Source organism: Pleurodeles waltl, chromosome 7, assembly GCF_031143425.1.
Source record: "Pleurodeles waltl isolate 20211129_DDA chromosome 7, aPleWal1.hap1.20221129, whole genome shotgun sequence".
NCBI classification, from domain to species: Eukaryota; Metazoa; Chordata; class Amphibia; order Caudata; family Salamandridae; genus Pleurodeles; species Pleurodeles waltl.
This window is the reverse complement of record NC_090446.1, coordinates 1,341,017,964-1,341,035,925: the sequence shown is the minus strand read 5'-3', so window position 1 is coordinate 1,341,035,925 and position 17,962 is coordinate 1,341,017,964. Positions and strand designations below refer to the sequence as shown.

At 43.6% G+C, this 17,962-nt stretch overlaps 1 protein-coding gene across 2 annotated transcripts in view; it reads right to left on the bottom strand.

The window, feature by feature from the left end:
* Positions 1–17,754, bottom strand: part of LOC138246276 (galactoside alpha-(1,2)-fucosyltransferase 2-like) — a 341,218-nt gene extending 323,464 nt beyond the window's left edge. Inside the window, exons 1-2 of one of the 2 annotated variants that reach the window (XM_069200709.1) lie at positions 17,616–17,754; positions 13,105–13,226 (exon numbers count right to left, since the gene is read on the bottom strand). In XM_069200709.1, coding sequence (XP_069056810.1) covers positions 13,105–13,149 — 45 coding nt within the window. In that variant the 5' untranslated portion in view covers positions 13,150–13,226; positions 17,616–17,754. Of the gene's footprint in view, positions 1–12,763; positions 12,850–13,104; positions 13,227–17,615 lie in introns of those variants that run through there. The other variant, XM_069200710.1, reaches the window with a different exon arrangement.
* Positions 17,755–17,962: the final 208 nt, after the last annotated feature.

Below are 17,962 nucleotides of genomic sequence, written 5' to 3'. Positions count from 1 at the left end.
AGTTAGAGGTGGGGAGGGGCCAAGAGGCCTGTGCAGCCGGAGGGTCTGGCGGCGCGTTGAGCATGAGTGGCGCACACGGCCATGAAGGGTGTGGAGAGTCAATGCCAGTGGCTGAGACTGGCAGAAAGAAGGTGATGCCAACAGGGCGCAACACGGCCTCAGCACATTGGTCGGAAGTGCTAGAGGGGTCTTCGGAGGCCTTCTCTACGACACAGGATCGGGGTCAGCTCAGAGATGGTGTGCGCCATGCGGGTCTCAATGTGGATTTGTCGAACAATGTGCTGATGAGTGGTGGTGTTGACAGCAGGTGGGAGATGGATGAGGATGATGTGGTGGAACTCGATTATGATGAAGAGATGGATGAGTGGGAGGACGGGGAGATTCGTGAGGCAGAGGTGAGCAGCGGCAAAGGGAGGGGGAGAGGGCGCAGGAGTGGCGCAACCCCTTCTTCTGTTTCTATCTTGCAGGATTACAAGGCTGGTGGCGAACCACAAGAGGTGCGGCAAGGGCTGGCACGTGGTCGCGGGGCACGGAAGGGTTCGCGGCCTTTGGTGACACGAGGCAAAAGCAAGGGTGAATGGTGGTCAGTGTGGGGGGACTGTTCAGGCTCCAGTGGGGCCAGTACACATAAGTCTATTGGGGTAGGAGATTTTTCGGTTCATGACACACTTGCTGATGGGATTACGCAGGCCGGTGACAGTACCAAGGCTAAGGGCACAGGTGCATCAGCTGTGAGCAAGTCGGGAGACAAGGCAGCTGGAGAGGCTCCGGGGTCTGAGGACAAGGAAGTGGGGGGGAGACAAAAAGCGGTTTCCATATATGGGTTTGGCTATGACACTGTGCTCTCACGTAGCGGACAAAACAAAGGCTAGGAAATGGAAACATGAGTATGTCGATGTCTATAAGCTTTTACAGAGGGATATACAAGCCAAAGAGGGCTCTAAGGAGGAAGAGTGGGAGCTGGCTCATAGGCCGAGAGTCCCCATTACTATGGATAACTGGACCTCAGCATTTTTTATTTTTGCGAACATATACTGTGAAAAGTTCCCAGACAGGGCCATAGCGCTCTTTAAATACATGGACATTATACGGAAAGCCCAGATGCATTTCGGGCCTTTGCTTGGTTGAGCTACGGTGAGGAGTTTCGGGCAAGAGTGAGTGTCAATCCTGTTAAGCCATGGGGGGATATAGATCCAGAGTTGTGGATGCAGTGGAAGGCGTTGTCGCAGTCCACAGCGTCTACACACATCGCGAGTGGCCTGCCAGTGGTCTACAAGCCGTTTCAGGCCCGTCCCGCCTAATGGAGGGGCGGGTGTGGGTCATCAGACCCTAGTACCCACCACAGGAGCCTGCTGGAACTTTAATATAGGTTTTTTTAAACACAATTGCTCCAAATGCAGGGGTTGTCACACAGTCACGCAAAGTTTTTCCCTATCTAGCCTAGCTGAGCAATGGAGAGTGTCCAAAGGAAGAGGCATGCAGGGTGCTCCTGCGCCAAAGGTCTCCTATGCCAATTAGGCTGGAGGCTCTTCTACCCTGGCTACACAGCTACCTGGATAAGGCCATGGCTTGTAAGTTAGCGTGGGGTTTTCAGGAAGCTTTCCAGGTAAATTACCAGGGTCCGAGAATAAGGAGGTGGGCAGACAATTTGCGGTCTGTCAGAGTGATGCCACATGTAGTGAGGGATAAATGTGCTAAGGAAGTGTCTTTGGGCAGAATTGCGGGCCCTTTCTATGAGTAGGGACCTTATGATCTCCCCTTTGGGCGTGGTACCAAAAAAGGTGCCAGGTGAGTTTCACCTGATTCATCATTTGTCATGGCCGGAAGGTGCGTTGGTTAATGATTTCATTGCACCGGAGGATGCTAAAGTGGTGTACGCATCTGTGGACAATGCCATCAAACTGGTCAGGGGATGCGGCAAAGGAGCGGAGTTGGCAAAATGCGACATCCAGTCAGCTTTCAGGCTGCTGCCGATACACCCAGAGGACTTTGATCTGTTGGGTATGCAATTTGGTTGGGCAATCTATGTTGACAGAGTTCTCCCGATGGGTTGTGCCATGTCTTGTGTGCTTTTTGAAGCATTCAGTACCTTTTTACAGTGGGTTTGTGTCAAAATAGGTGGTCATCGTGCGTTGACTCACTATTTGGATAATTTCCTTTTTGTAGGAACAGCAGGATCTGGGGATTGTGGAAGGGCCCTGGTTTTCTTTCAGGGTTTGTCTCTACAGGTTGGGGTGCCTTTGGCTCCCGAAAAAATGGAGGGACCACATTGTGTGCTGACTTTTCTGGGCATTGAGCTGGATGCAGACGCTTTGGTTGCTAGATTGCCAGTGGCTAAAGAGGCTGAAATGTTGGAGTTCTTGGGACGTGTGCGTTTATTCCATAAGATTGACCTACGCACAGCACAGAAGCTGTTGGGTTACCTCAACTTCACTTGCAGGGTAGTTGGGAGGGTAGGACTTTTTGTAGGCGGTTAGGTTTAGCTATGTCTGGAGTGGTACTTCCATACCACAGGATATGTGTGTGGGTAGGTTTGAGAGAGGATATCAGGGTGTGGGAAACTTTTTTGACACAGTTTAATGGTGTCTCCATGTTTTTCTGTGAAGAGGACACAGTATGGCAGGTGCATATTTTCTCTTGCTGCAGCGGTAGCCACAGGTTTTGGGCTTTTTTGGGACAGGAGATGGTGCTCAGAGTCATGGCCATGATAATGGTTACAGCAGGGTGGGAGCATTACTTTTTCAGATTTTTTTCTGCTCCTGGTGGCATTGGCGGTATGGGGTCACGAGCTTGCAAGTAGGACTCTGGTTTTTCATGTTGACAACAGGACAGTTGTTGAGTTAGTAAACAGGCAGAGTGCAAAAGATCTCAGGGTGTTACGTCTATTGCAGCAATTCATGCTTAGATATTTGTAATTAAATGTTGTTTTCAAAGCTGCGCACATACCTGGGATATACAACGAGACTGCAGATTCCCTGTCTCGTTCACAGTGGCAATGTTTTTGCAGCCTGGTACCAGGAGCAGAGCTGAACAAGACTATGGTCCCGGCAGACATTTGGGAATGGGGGGGCGTGATGATCACTGGGCTGGTGGAGATGTCTTTAGCGGAATCCACCCGGCGGAGTTACCGACCGGCATGGTTGGATTTTCAGTCCTTTGAGAATTATTTGGGTAATTTTTGGTACAGAGTACTAGAGAGCTTGAGTTGCATGCGTTGTGCTTTGTGCTTTTCCTGATACAAAAAGGTTTGTCGCCCACCATCATTGGTGGCAAATTGGCAGGGGTCTCCTTTTACGGAAAGCTGTTTTTTGGCTATGATCCAGCTAAGGATGATTTGTTGGGGAAGATGTTGAAAGGTTGGGGCAGGGTCAGAGTAGGTTCATTTAGGGCAGCTAGGGAACCCATTACATTTCAATTGTTGCTGGAATTATTGCATGTTTTGCCAGTGTGTTGTGTAAATGATTACAAGTTGCCGCTTTTCCGTTTATGCATGGTGTTGATGTTTTTTGGCGCTTTTAGAGTGTCTGAGCTTTTGCGGGTAAAAAGGACAAGCGGTAGGTGTGAAGGTTGAGGAAGTTTGTCGGCATGGGGGGCGTTTGGGCCTCTGGCTCAGGCGCTCCGAGACTGATCAGCTAGGGGAAGGAAAATGGGTGTGGTTGGAGAAAGCTGGTAACGTTGTGGCGTGTCCGGTTTTGGAATGGATGAGTTTCCGGAGTGTGCGAGGGGATTCAAGAGAGAAAGGGATTTTTACTCATAAGTCTGGTGCTAAGCTGACAGCTTTCCAGCTTTTGCAAGTCTTAAGAGTGACTTTACGGCAGATGGGTCTCCAAGCTCTTGATTTTGGCACGCATTCATTCCGAATTGGGGCAGGTACTGCTCCGGCAAATTTAGGTTGGGACTGGGCGAAGATCAGGAGCATAGGGAGATGGAAGTCTAGATGCTGCGAGCGTTATGTGAGGCCTTAGGGTGGTACATCCAGTCTTGCAACAGCTTGCAGGGACTATGTTAGGGTTTAGTGTCTGGGAACATTTGTAAAGACCGATATTACAATTTGTTTTCTTTACAGAATGTGTGTCCAGTCCACGGAAGGACAAGATGGTCACATGGCTGGTCGGCCATTCGTTTATCCATTGGGCAGCGAAATTTGCGGAGAAGCAGGTTTATAGACAGGCATTGGGACTGCCTAGTAACCAGCATGAAGTTTTTTGGTGGGGTTAAAGTGGCATGAGGTGGGGAAATCTGCTTCCTTTCATAACTTCTAGTTTGCCAAATTGGGGTTGTCCTGATCTGCTGTTGATTCATCTGTGGGAAAATGATCTTGTGGAACTGTTGGGGCTTATATTACTGCAACACATGCAGAGAGACTTGGAGCTACTTAAGCAGAAGTTACACTGCACATGCTTGGTTTGGACTGAGTTTGTACCTTGATGAACATGGAGAGGGGCTATCAAACGGGAGCCATGGAGCGGGCTCGCAAGAAACTTAAACGAGCTATGAGGGTTTTCTGTTGGGCTCATGATATTAAGGTTTTAAAGCACGAGGACAACACAGAGCAGGATGAGGCGTTTTTCAGGGCGGATGGTCTGCACCTATCTGAATTGGGAAATGCTTCTTACCTGACAGAACTCAGGATGCTGGTTGGAGACTTGTGGGGTGAGAAGATGTGGCTCAGAGAACAGGTGTAAGGAGGTCAGGTTGCAGTAGTGTTTTTTTCTTGGTGGGGCAGCAAAACGCCAATTGGGTTTGTGCTGGATGGCAGTAGATAGGGGGAGGGTGGAGAGTCAGATGCTGGCTTGGCCACCCTTCCAGCGAAAAAACAAGCAGGTGAAAGATCAGAGTGTGGCGGATGCATGAAGCAACTAGGGCATGAAAGGAAAAAGGGGAATGTGTGGAGGAATGAAAGTGAAAAATGCTGGGTTGAGTACAAGGATGAGCAAGGAAATGTTATAGGTGGGTTTCCTCAAGTTGGGTTTTGTTGAAAGTTTAAGGTTATGTATTATGTTACAATCCTGTCCTACATAAATGGCCTTTTACACTACACGGATTGTGTCACTGAGTATGTCCCGATGGAGAGGCTTGCGGAGAGAGAGACCCGGTCAAGTCTCTCCGCAGGCACTTTCCGGAAGTGACGCAGAGAGACAGGATTGGCAGGTAAGTAAGTGGGAGCAGGACTGGGGAGGGGGTTTAAAAGGGCTCTGAGGGGAAGGACCAGCCTCTTTCCATGCAGCTCATCGCACGGTCAGGAATTTGGACACAGGCAACAGGTAGAGGTCTTTGGGGTGTGTCGGGCGGTGTGGGCAAAAGGAAGGCGTGCAGGTGGGATTTCTGAACACCAGTTAGGGCAGGTTTGTGACAGAGAGCGAGGCAGTAGATGGGCGAGGGTGGAGAGTCAGATGCAGGCTTGGCCACCCTTCCAGAGGAAAAAAACAAGCAGGTGAAAGATCAGAGTGTGGTGGGTGCACAAAGCAAGTAGGGCATGAAAGGAAAAAGGGGAATGTGTGGAAGCTAAAAATGCTGGGTTGAGTAAAAGGATGAACAAGGAAATGTTAATGGGTGGGTTTCCTAAAGTTGGGTTTCATTGAAAGTTTAAGGTTATGTATTATGTTACAATCCTGTCCTAAATAAATGGCCTTTTACACTAAACGAATTGTGTCATTGAGTTTGTCCCAGAGTTAATTGGTGAACAAAAGCCGGTAACGCATCAGCCATCTTAGAATGTTGTTGAGCGCGATTAAGAAAAAACGGGAATCCGAGAAAAAGTTCTCAAATTTTGAAATTAGAGTTCAATGAAAATTGTCATTCGTCAAAGGTCTTAAGGCCAACCAGAATGGAATGTAACCTATTCTGCTAAACTCTGAGGGACGTAAAAAGGGGTCCCATACTATTATACTGAAAAGATCTGGCCATCTTGGGGCGGATAGCACAGAGAAAATGTTAGATGCTGATCTAAAAGAGAAAGATGCAAAATTTTAATCAAAATATGTAATGATGTAAGTGATCTCTGTTATATCAGCCATCAATAAATGGAAACCTTTATTCAGTGAAGGGAAGTTTTAAAGACATGGAGAGAGGAAGTGATAGTCTTAGAGCAAAAAGCTACTCAATAGAAAAGATATCCATAATTTAGACATTTTGTATTGAGAGATTTTCAAATAAAGAAGTTATTGTATTGGACAGTTCGAAAAGACCATCATTTAGTACAACCAGTACGGCATTTTTGCCTCTTTATTTAACCCATTTTTCTCAGTGGACAGTGTTAATATTGACTTACTCTCCCGTCTTCTCATTGCAAGTTTTCTGTTTCCACCTCGAGAATGTATTTTGATATGTTCAAGACTGAAAAAGGAGAAGGTTTTGTAGTGAGAATGGTATTCTTGATAGTGTTCTGAGAGGGAAGGACCCACATCTGGTTTATTAATGCTCCAATAGTGCTCCAAAATTCTCGTCTGTAACGGTCTGATTGCACTACTGATGTAAAAACGTTCACATGCACATATGATGATGTACATCACATGACTACTGTTACAGTTAATTTAATCCTTTACTTTCATGGTGAAATTTGGTGTAGGAGAGAACTGTATCTTTTATTTTAGGCCAAATGTGCATGCCCCATATTATGATACGTATAGAAGCATCATGGTTTTGTCAAGAAGGAGGAGTTTAGTGATTGCCTATCATGCAGAATTCTGATTTGCATAGAATTACTTTAAGATTCTTTGCTCTTCAGTAACACATTTGAGGGAATTCCAGAATTTGATCCTTAATGGCGGTGGTTTTCATCAATAAGTACCAGTGTTTTTTTTAAATACTTTTGGAATATGATGATGGCCATTATGAAAGTCAGTTAAGAATCTTGTCCAAGTGGTACTCTGGGAACTAACTGGCAGAACTTTTGGTCAGAGCAGATAATCCCATTTTTTGCTCTGATATTCATTAACACATGAAAGGGGATGCGTTTTTTATATCCTCTCTGTTCCAACATCTGTACCAATTTCTTGAGCTAGTAGAATTCATCCTCACTACAGTTTCTCCTGATACACTGAAATTCTCCTCTATGGATATTTTGGCTACTGTTTGGTGGATGACAGCTCTCTGCTTGTAGTATAGAGTTAGCCGCTGTTGGTTTTCTATATAGTTTGATCTGCCTTCCTTTGTATAGATGGTAATATCTAAAAAATCAACTTCAGGGTGGAAAACTGTTGGGCTGCCCGAATATTGCTTTGGAGTTGATTTCTTGAAGGTATTGTTTCAGCAAATTCTGTGTTCCCTGCCATATACATAGAATGTCATCTACATAGCGCTCCCAATAAATGATGTGTGAGGTATAGTCATAAAATTTATCATCCCATAACCAGAATTTCTCTACCTCACCCATAAACATGCAGGCATATGGGGGTGAAAATGTGACACCATCGCAGCCCCTTGGAGTTCGAGGTAAACACATTTGGTCCAATTAACAAAGGTAAACTTAGACCAAAAGTCGACATTTTACATTTTCGGTATTCAGAAAGGCAAGTAACGAGTAGTATCTTTACGTCCGCGCTAGGGTTGGATTTTCAGCACTCGGGATGGATCTCCGCTTGAGTGTAGAGATTCCACCCCAGGAACAGAAACTTCGCCCTGAGTACCGAGGTTAAGTTACTACTCGTAATTTACCTTTGTGAAATACTGAAAGTCATAAACTTAGACCTTTTTATCTAAGTGTATATTTGTGAATCGGGCCCATTTTTGGTAAGACAAAAGTTAAGCATGTCCAGGATCATTTGGTTGGATTGCATATAGTGAACCAGTTTTGTTGCCAATGCCTTTCATACTGCCTTCACTTCATCTGCATGCCTGATTGATATATGGAGGCTCACAAAATTGATGGTTGTCAGAATGTAATTATCATCCCATGGTATGCTGGCCAGGTTTAGTAGTAAATCTTTTGTATCTTGGATGAACATAGGAAGGCTGTTCATGATAGGTTGAAGGTGATAGTCAATGTATTCCTCAATCCTGGAGCAGATGGAGTTGATACCTGCTACAATAGGTCCGCCTGGGAGTGGGAAACCTTTTTTATATATATCTTTGGAAGCAGGTATAGTGTACCCATGATAGGGTGTTCTATATAGAGATAGTTATGTTCTTCTTGGGTCAATAGATTGTTGTTATACCAGTCATCCAACTTGATTTTAAGATTGATAAGTATCTTTTTGGTACGATTAGATTGTAGTTTTTGGAAACATTCGTCCGGCATTTGGATGTCTGGTGGCCTCTAGCATGTAGTCATCAGAATGTAAAAGGACCACATTGCCTCCTTTATCTGCTTCCTTAATCAGGAGATCTGAATTGTTCTTCAGAGATTTCAGTCCTTTCCTGTGAATTTAGGTTTTTTGGGAGAAATGTTACCCTTTTCTTACATTTTCGATATTCTAGCTCTAGATCTTTGGTAACCACAGTGTGAAAGAGACCAATTGCATTACCAGCTGGTAGTTGAGGGCAAAACACTGATTGGGGACTCACTATATTACTTATGGTATGAGCGGTATGAAATCCCAAACCTCTGGCTAATGCCAGAGGAGACGATTGGACGCCGTCAGGCCATTCAGAAAGAGTGGTGACCAGATGTTTATCTTCCAGGTCTTGGACTGAGAGTGTACTGGTTACAACAAGTCTTTCTTCCATAGTTTTTTGGGGTTTGTCATGAAAAAGGATATAAGTTTCAATTTGTGAGTATACTTAATGAGATCAATATGGGTTCTGGTAATATTCCAATATGACAGTGGACAGATTGATAGGCCTTTGTTAATGACCATCTCCTGGTGCATAGCTATATCAGTATTTGATATATTTATATTCTTAGTTCTTGGTCTCATTTTCTTTTTTTCTCCTGGCTTGTGTAGTCACTCATGGTGGTTTTGTTTGTGCTGGAGTATTTGCGGATTTTCCACTCGGGTTCCAGTATCTTGATTGTTTTGATTCTGAATACCAAGTCGATACCTTAAAACTTCCCTGGAAAAATGAACACCTACTTTGGAGGTTGAGGCTATGACCTCACTCCGCAGAGAGTCTAGATCTGAGCTCGTTGCTGATTCCAATGAGCGTCAATTTTGCTGCAATGTTACAGTGGTTCTGGAAATGTTATCATAACATTTTGCAAATGTGTAAACTCCCCCAAACTTGTAGTCCAACTGGTCTTGGCAAAAGTGTCCATTCCTGCGTTAAATCAGGTCTTTTTTGTATTCATCAATAGTCTTGTTCAAAATCTCGTAGTTCTTTTTGTGGTGTCACCCCAATTTGATTCTTCAGTTGTAATGGTGAAGATAGCTTCTTCTGCTTTGTACTTGTTTTCTTCTTCCCCAGCGATATCAATTAATTATTGTACCATGTTGGATGATGCTTGTCTGAGGTTGGCTTCCCATTTTAAGATTTGTTCCAGATTAGTAGTTTCCACTGGAGGAAATATTAAAATGCAAAGGCCTCCTTGTATTCTATCCACCTCCAACTATTTCTTAGGGAAGTAGCTTCCCACCATTTGGCAGTTTCTTTTTTCATAGCTTTTTCCAATGCCTGGAAGGATGATTTGGCTGATAGTGGATTAAGCTTAGTTTCACTTGATGGCCCACCTGGTGTAGGAAAAAAAATCATGAATCCTGGTATTACAATGCTCCTTACAATCCTGACAGCTTGCCATGGATATATTCAAAGGGTAAGTATGTGTGATGATATATGGGCCATGTTGCGTAGAGTCCCATTGGGCATGAAGTCAGCAGACCAAGTATATTCTTGTGGAAATATCCATGTGCTGTGAGGCCTATCCCTCAAAACCTTTAGCGTATGTACAGCTAAACTATAGATAATCCAGGTTTATTGGGAACAGGGGTGGTACTTCAAGGGTTTGCATCAACTAGGACAGGGCCCTTATTTAGTGCTCCAAATATGGGTGGCTGGTCTGTTAGGGCGGAGGAGCGTCGCTATGTTTATTATCCCCTTGTTGTGAAAGGGGCAGGGCATCTGGGATGAGAAGCAGTGAGGGGGAGTGCAAAGCACTCCAGCTCACTGCACATGTATGTTTGGCCTGCCGTCTCGGGCCGGCCAAACACACATGCATGGTAGGCTCTGTCCAGCCCAACAACACAGTTGCCAGGCTGGAGAGAGCCTGCACAGGCTCCCAGTCTGCCTAGGGCGCTCCCAGCCAATCCTGATGGTGCTTTGAGCAGCGTCAGGATTGGCCATGGGGCAGGATGTGAGCCTGTGCCTGCCTGCAGCCAGCAGAGGAAAGGAGTGGCGCTTCCACCCCCACCCTCACCGCGCACAGCACCCGCCCTGCTCCTAATGAGCGAAGAGAGCCGCAACTGGCTCCAAAAGTGGGTCAACTAATCGAGTGGATGCGCCCCTAAAGTTCACAAGTTAATGTAGCTATGTTGAAGGTTAGCCTGTGCCCTTAGATATATTTATTTCTTTTTTCAAAATATAGATATCCATAAATCCCTTTGTTTTTTACTGTTTTTATTTGCACCATCAGGGCATAATCCTGACCTGAGGCATACAGCCGACACATGTTTTCCCTAATGGCTGGCATGGCTAGGGCTTTTTAAATAATGATACATATCCAAAACACACATTAGGTTGCACAATAATACATATAATTATAAAGATGTACAGATACAATAATCCAGAATGAAACCCAGTGTGGCCAATGGCACATTTAGCATAACCCCCAACTCTCATCCTCTAAACACACATAATGCATGCATGCACAATCAACATCCTTGTCTTACATGGATGGTGGAAGTCAATGCAGGCAGCGTTAATACATACAGGAGTGGTCAGGGGACTACTCCACCAATCATCTGACAAATAAAAAGGCCTGCCTTGGCTCTGTAATCATATCAATGCCACTACAGTCAAACCTCAACAGTCCGTTTAGATGATTGTAATGTTGCTTTGAAATAAGGGAGCCCTTCGAGGGACCCTCTGAACCACAGAATCCCCCTCCAGGATAACAATCCATGTGATGACTTGACCTCCATCGCACACACATGGTTGTGATGTTTGCTGAAGGTCAACGAAACACAGCCTGCTACAGTGATATATTGCAAGGCAGGAGTGTGTGCTCTCCAAAGTTGTGCAGGACATATTTATCCATTTGATGAGGGTTTAGCATGTTTGTGTTTAACAATATGTAAACATAAGAAGTGTGGCAAAACATGTATTTGTTAACCAATGCATATTTAACTAATTTATTTACATTATTTGTGCTTATTTCACAAAATAATCTAATGTTATTTAACTTTTTTGACAAAGCTTATTTTCATCTGAAAAACGTTTCAACAAGATCCTGTCTTCTGCTCTGACCTTTTTGGAAATCTGTTTCTATGATGGTTCCCAGACCATCATGCTCACCTGCAGCTATTATTTTCTTCCTCAAGCGGGTGAGACTTCTCACAGCAATATTATATAACATGGAGCATATGCCATTAGGGAAGTACAAAAGTCGACCACCAGAAAGATCAAGGCATCTGAGCCTTCATTTCAGTATTGTAAAACAATGCTCACCGACGGCACATGTCCTGTGATAAGGCAGGGGTGTAAAATTCTCCTGTTGTGGTTCTTAGTCTTACATCATCATCCATGTCCTGAGAATATATTCCTGGTTGCGTAGGTTCGTAAATAAAAACTTTATCCATGTTACCTTTGTGCACTTATGTCATTTGTTTTTAAGAAAAGGGGGACATAAATACGGTTTCTGAAGAATTCCATTGTAATCTCTTCATTTCTTTCAATATTATTATCAGTTAAGACAATTGACGGACAGGAGTATGAATAGATAAACACCCAACTTCAAAATAAACAGGACAGCCATAGCTGAAGGTTAAACAAGTTACAATACTCCTCAGCATTGACATAATTAATGAAGTAAAACACATTAGCACAGACGTATCTTCGCCTCAAGTGCACAAAGCACATACCTTTATGTTAACATTGAAAGTTATTTAATGCCATATGATTGATTATATTTGGTAGTCCATGATTTAGAAATTGCATTGATGCATAAAAAAGATGTATACACATATATGATAGCATGAAGTGCACTGTGCCAATACATCACAATCTCGAATTGTTGGCTGATATTGGAGTGCCTGAAGATGTAAGAGCTAGGGAATTTATTAAAAACATTACTGAAGTACTGCTTGTCATCAGCAATGGTCTGGCCATTGATGAACTATTTATGCTTCTTGTTCCCATGGCAGTGACAGGGCTGCCACGTGTGTCAGTGAGAGTGTGGTCTTTAGGGATGTATGAACATCTGTGAGTATGAATTGGATATATCTGTTTGGGTAACTGAGAGCCTGTGTCGTATGCACTTGTGGCACAGGACATACCTTTCGCCATATGTGGCACCGTTATTTGTATAACATAAACATGCAACTAATTTTTTTAAATGGGAGGAATTTAAAGTGCAAAAATGTTCATAATGTGGAACATTGTTCTGCACTTTAAATTTCTCCCATTTAAACATTCGCCAATTTAAACAATGACTCTATTTTTCAGTTATAAATATGGTGCAGTGTTATACTGGCCACTGGGCACAAAAGGCCTGCAGTTTGTAAATGCAACACTTTGGAAAACAATTTGAGAAAATTAAAATTAAAAGTTAACTTAATCATAAGGTAACTTTTCTTTTTAATTTTCTCTGACTTAAAAGCTTTGTGAAACATCATTTTGTTCTCACATCCATTCCTGAATTGACAAGGACTTTCATTCAAGAGTTAAATACCTTAGTGCTTCAGTTGTTCACCTCTGTGCTCTGGGTCATAAATCTGATGCCTGCACTTCTCCTTATCAGGCCCTGCTTCCTGCAGCCTGAAGATATTGATGTAAAATAAATACAGCCTTCCCTTAGCCTTAAAAGGAAAAATGTGATCCTGTGTTTATTTAAAAGTTTAAGATGTGAGCTACTCTGAAGGGGTCTGGGAGCTACTGGTAGCTCGAAAATCAAGTGGTTGGAGACACCTACACTATGCCTTCAAAATGATACCCGAGCAGTACAAAAAGAGGCGTATTAAAAGGTAATGAGTGGCCTATGAGAATCTTAGCATGCATAGGTAAAAATCTCACCATTTTACAGTTCATCTGCGGGGCAGCCAGGTCCAAAGCTTTCATTACTGTCGGCCGACAGGAACGAACACCTCACATGACAAAAGCAGGTTTCAGCAATTGGAGCCGAGCTTCTCTTTGAGCTGTACAAATGCAAATCAAATGAACAATGTCCTCGTTCACAGCACCACACAGTCTACATGATATCTGACCACCATTTTTCCAGCCGGCTGGTCCGCCAGTGACGGCAAATACCCTAATGGAAAAACATAATACCCCAGCAATCACAAAGGGTCAGATATAGCTGAGACTGTAGTAAAGAAAGCATGCTATCACACTGCATGAAAACAAGTACATACAAGAAATCTTTAACTCACAATAGCCGCACCTTTAGTGTATCAAGTTCCTCCTGAGCTGTTAATGTGATAACCTTATATTTACAAAATGGCATCTTGCTGTGTGTGATTAGTGCCTTACAGAGGCTCATGCAACAATCGGCCATTGTTTCTGAGATGGTAGTGAAATGTGTTAAATTGTGCACTTCTTTGTTTTCTATTATACGTTGATATTTTATCTGTTAAACACGCACACTAAAAATCTATTTTGCTAGATCTCTCTTTTATAGCACGTTGATCCAGGTGCCTCTGAGCTAACATGCTGTAGAACATTCTTAAAATCCTGGAGCCCTAAATCCTGGAGTGCAGACAGAGAAGTTGGAGCCAACAAATTAAACAAGGGCAGCCAAGCCAGAGCTGAGATAAGGGTCTTGGCTTGGCTCTAAGAGCTCTTGCTTAAGCCAAGCCATGAAAATAATTGCCATATAAATTATCCAACAAATCTCATATATAAAATGACAGTGTCTTCAAAATAAAAAAATAAAAAGTGTATTTTATGAACACACAGAAGAGGTTCAAGCCAGAACATCAGATAGGATCACTTCACTGAGTGGCAATTATTGAAAGTGATAATTTTTCAACATGAACTTAGAAGCATTCATGCCCCCTGCTCTGACGACAATGCCACCGGTGTTCTCGGAGTCAAGACAGTTGTCATGTGTACCCTGTTTGTGGCCTAGTTTCTTATTATAAATGGAGCAACAATATAGTCTATCAAATAACATATTTTTTGTAGAGCGCATATCCTGAACTCACATATTTGAAAGTGCTTACATATGTGGTTTCCTGATTTCACACTGTGCATTTCAGCAACTGGATTGATTATGCCTTCTCCTGTTTCACGTCAAAGGTCACTGCTTTGTTTTTAGTTTTGGCAAATGAGCTTAGAACGTGGTGCGTGGCACGCAGAAGCCACATGAAAGATGGAGCCTGAGAGGTCAAGAGGACTTTGAGCCGAGCCAGAGTCAGAGCCAGCTCTAGCCTGGCTGGAGCCTGGCTTGAGAGCGTTCAGTGGCTCGTCCACCTCTATCAAAAAGAGTTGCCAAATGACACAACATGCACACATTGTGGAACCCACACACACGCAAAGCCTCACTCACACATACACTGGCTGATTCACTCGAAGGCGGGCTCCGCCAGTCTCTCTCACACGCAGATGCTGGTTCCACGCGAACCATCACTTAAAGTGGTCTTTGTAAAAATAATGGAATGCTGTTCCTTGTAATGTTCACTTCCACCATCTCAGGGGCAGGCGGACAACTTCCATGATGCCAAAGTGGAAGCAACATCAGTGAAGATTCCTTACATTCTGCGGAAAACTGTGTACCACTCTTAAATATCTAGTGCAGTCACATGTGTAACATATATAACATATATTTTCCTTCTGTTTTCGATAAAAAACCTGCCCTTTCACGAGCTATAAATAAGGCTGAAAGTATCCGACGGCCATGAAAAGTATACTTGCTGGTACTTAAGTGGCATCCAATGGAACTTTTAGAGATTTTGTGGCACCATCGTAGTTCATAGACCCACAGCTAGGAAAGTGATGGTACCTCAAACTATAAAGCTCTACACAATACGATTTTTTGTTCAGGAATTCAGTCACCTCCTCATTTGGTAAGGCGAGGAAGATTACGGTAAGTGAAATGTCACGTGGCTCTCACGAAAAAGGCACATCTCATTGACGCTTTTAATGAGGTCATAATGCAAGTATAATATTTGGGAGCCAGCAACCCTTGCGTAAATCTTGTCTCTAATTTTCTTATTACACTCTACATATAATATTGTGGTTACCGTCGAAAATGATATAGCTGTTCAACTGTATTAAGATATTACAGTTTAGCTGTGCTGTCTCAATATCTGATGCTACACCAGCAGACATGTTGAAGGGTGCGTCATGGAGTAGCATTGCAGCTGATGTTTGCACAATGACAGCATGAACTAGCTTTTTAGGCTCGAGTCTGCGTTGCATGCGCTCGCGCATGCGTATCGCAGCAAGACGCTTTAGTATTTAGAAAAGGGCTCGGAGCCCTGTCAACTTCACGTCAGTGTTTTTTATTGGTTCGTGGGCTTGCCTAATAAAATCTGCTTGCTTTCATTAGTCGAAGGCACGCATACATCATGCCTTTTCCGGTAGCTAGCCCTCCTCGAGCGCAGCGACCAAGTACAGAAAACATGCAAGGCTTGCTGTTTTCCATCGGGCTCGTGGACTTCTTTTTCTCTAATTTACGAGCGCAATCTCGCTTGGCAGAAGTCGAGCGCTTTACATAGTTAATTTCACTTTTTCAGGTTATGTACATAAATGCACTTTTGCCCGATAGGTGAAAAGTCGGGTTAGGAGTTTACAACGCGATCAGCTCTAAAATGAGCAAACGTGAGACCTGTTGCAGTGTAAATGCTTGTTAGTTCTGCAGTGTTTTAGTAAAGCGTGCCATCATAATCAGAAAATGGTTATTTAGGTGTCAATGATTGTAATTCATGGCCATAGCTTATTAGCAAAAAACAGGAATTACAATCCATCACTAACTATAACTATTTTTTGAAAGTGACTTACACAAGGGTGGGACCCCGAGCCATGCCACTTTCAAGAAAAAGGGGTAATTGGGGAAGAATGTTGATCCTACAAAGGCAGGAAAGTTTTGTGACTTAAGGCAGGTCAGTGTTTTGACGGTCAGCTGCGAGATCACAAAAGAGGAGAGGCTGTTTGTACAATGAAGCCTCCCACTGGTGGGTTGTCCAAAGGGATTGCTAGTGTAGGTGTGGGGGTGGAGATTGTCCCAGAGATGGGGAAGGGGTTAAGAAAGTCAATCTTAGTGTCCATGATTGAGGTGGAAATTGCAACCCCGGCTAATTTGCCTTGCAGCATGGAGAAGTATAAGCAGAGGCCTAAAATCAATGGGACTGAGGTTGTGGCTCGGAAGGAGACAGAGCCAGTATGACTACGGTCACAGAGAAGCCAGTTTCTCCAGAGCAGGTGCGCAACCAGGTAACCTATGCAGACAGCAAAACCAAACGCCATCTTATGGTAATGGTGAGCTTAGAATGGGGAGATGTGACAGGCCCTAAGCAGGTAGCTTTGTCTCCTGCACTCCCATTGGACTGTCTACTGGTAAATGATCTTAAAGCTTCTGACTGGTCAGGGGTAGAGAGAATGGTCCATGCAAGGATGTTGGATCTCCCTGAGTAGGCATGTGCTGTGACCAGGTTACAGGCTGCTCAGCAGGGACATGCTGGGCACCTGGACTCTGAAATATTGGGCTAAGTATCCAATGACAAGGCAAAGGGCACTGGATCTGGTAAGCCAACCCAGAAAACTCCAGAAGTACAGGAGGATATTGTTATATCTTGTGACATGTCAAATGACAATCTATTCTATGTACTTTTATTTTCATTGTACTGTTCCTGACAAGCTATGGAATGTAGAATGTAACCTGAGGGAGGATTCTAGGAGTGGGAGACAGAGGAGTTGATGAAGGCTGCGGTCAGGGGTCTTTGTTGGTGACTTAATAAACAGCTTCTACATATTTCCAAGGAGTGCCTTTTATTAATTTGGAAAAGTGGCGACGAGGATTGGATACAGGAGATTAAGCACCCTATGGTTGGAACTGGCGAAACCTGTATGAAGATATTGGACCCCTGACTCATTTCTGAAGACGTTGGTGAAGTGAACAGTGTGCTCGCAGCATTTGTGGCAAGTATTTCACAAGAAAGAAAGAAAAAGAAGATTGGGCTACCGACTGATGGAACCCAGTTTATTGCTGAGGTGTGCGAAGGGTCAAGTTTGAGAGCGACCGTGCCGTGGTTGTTTACGCATTCCGAGTAGGTGGAAGTTTGAAATGTGCTGCAGCAAATTCAAGTAAAACTGTAAATTACAAAGGAAAGTGATCGTTGTTGCCCTGCATGACTGTTGTGATTTCCAGCAAAAACCTATTATAACCAAGTTTATGGTTATTGAACAGTCAGTACTTCGTAGGGAGCTCGTGCTGTGAGCACGTGAAGCATAACTGAAAAACAGTTGGAGAGATGCATGCGCGTGATTGAAACTACAAGCTTGGGAGAGACCTTGGAAATGCCCTGAACATTCTGTGACTGAAGGAATTTCTATTTTTAGCACAGATACATTAACATTGAACTTACGGTTTCGTTTTGACACTCGATCGAGTCTCTCTTAGGATTCCTCTGTGAGGTGGCGCAGCCACACGTCACGACGTCATGACAAAGGAAGTCACGGAGAAAGTCTAAAACGACATCTGTTTCCAATTTGGGAACAACAAGGAAGTGTTTCATTCGTTTTTTGATATGGTTGAAATTCTTGGACAATAATTGAACAACAGCTCCACCTGGTGGAGAAATTTCAAACTCACCACACATATTTATTTTGTATTAATCTGTTTAGTAGTATGAATCAGCCTTGTACATTTAATTATAATTGTAAAAGGTTATTTAGCAAAGAATATTTACACACCATGCATGTCTAGCTGGTG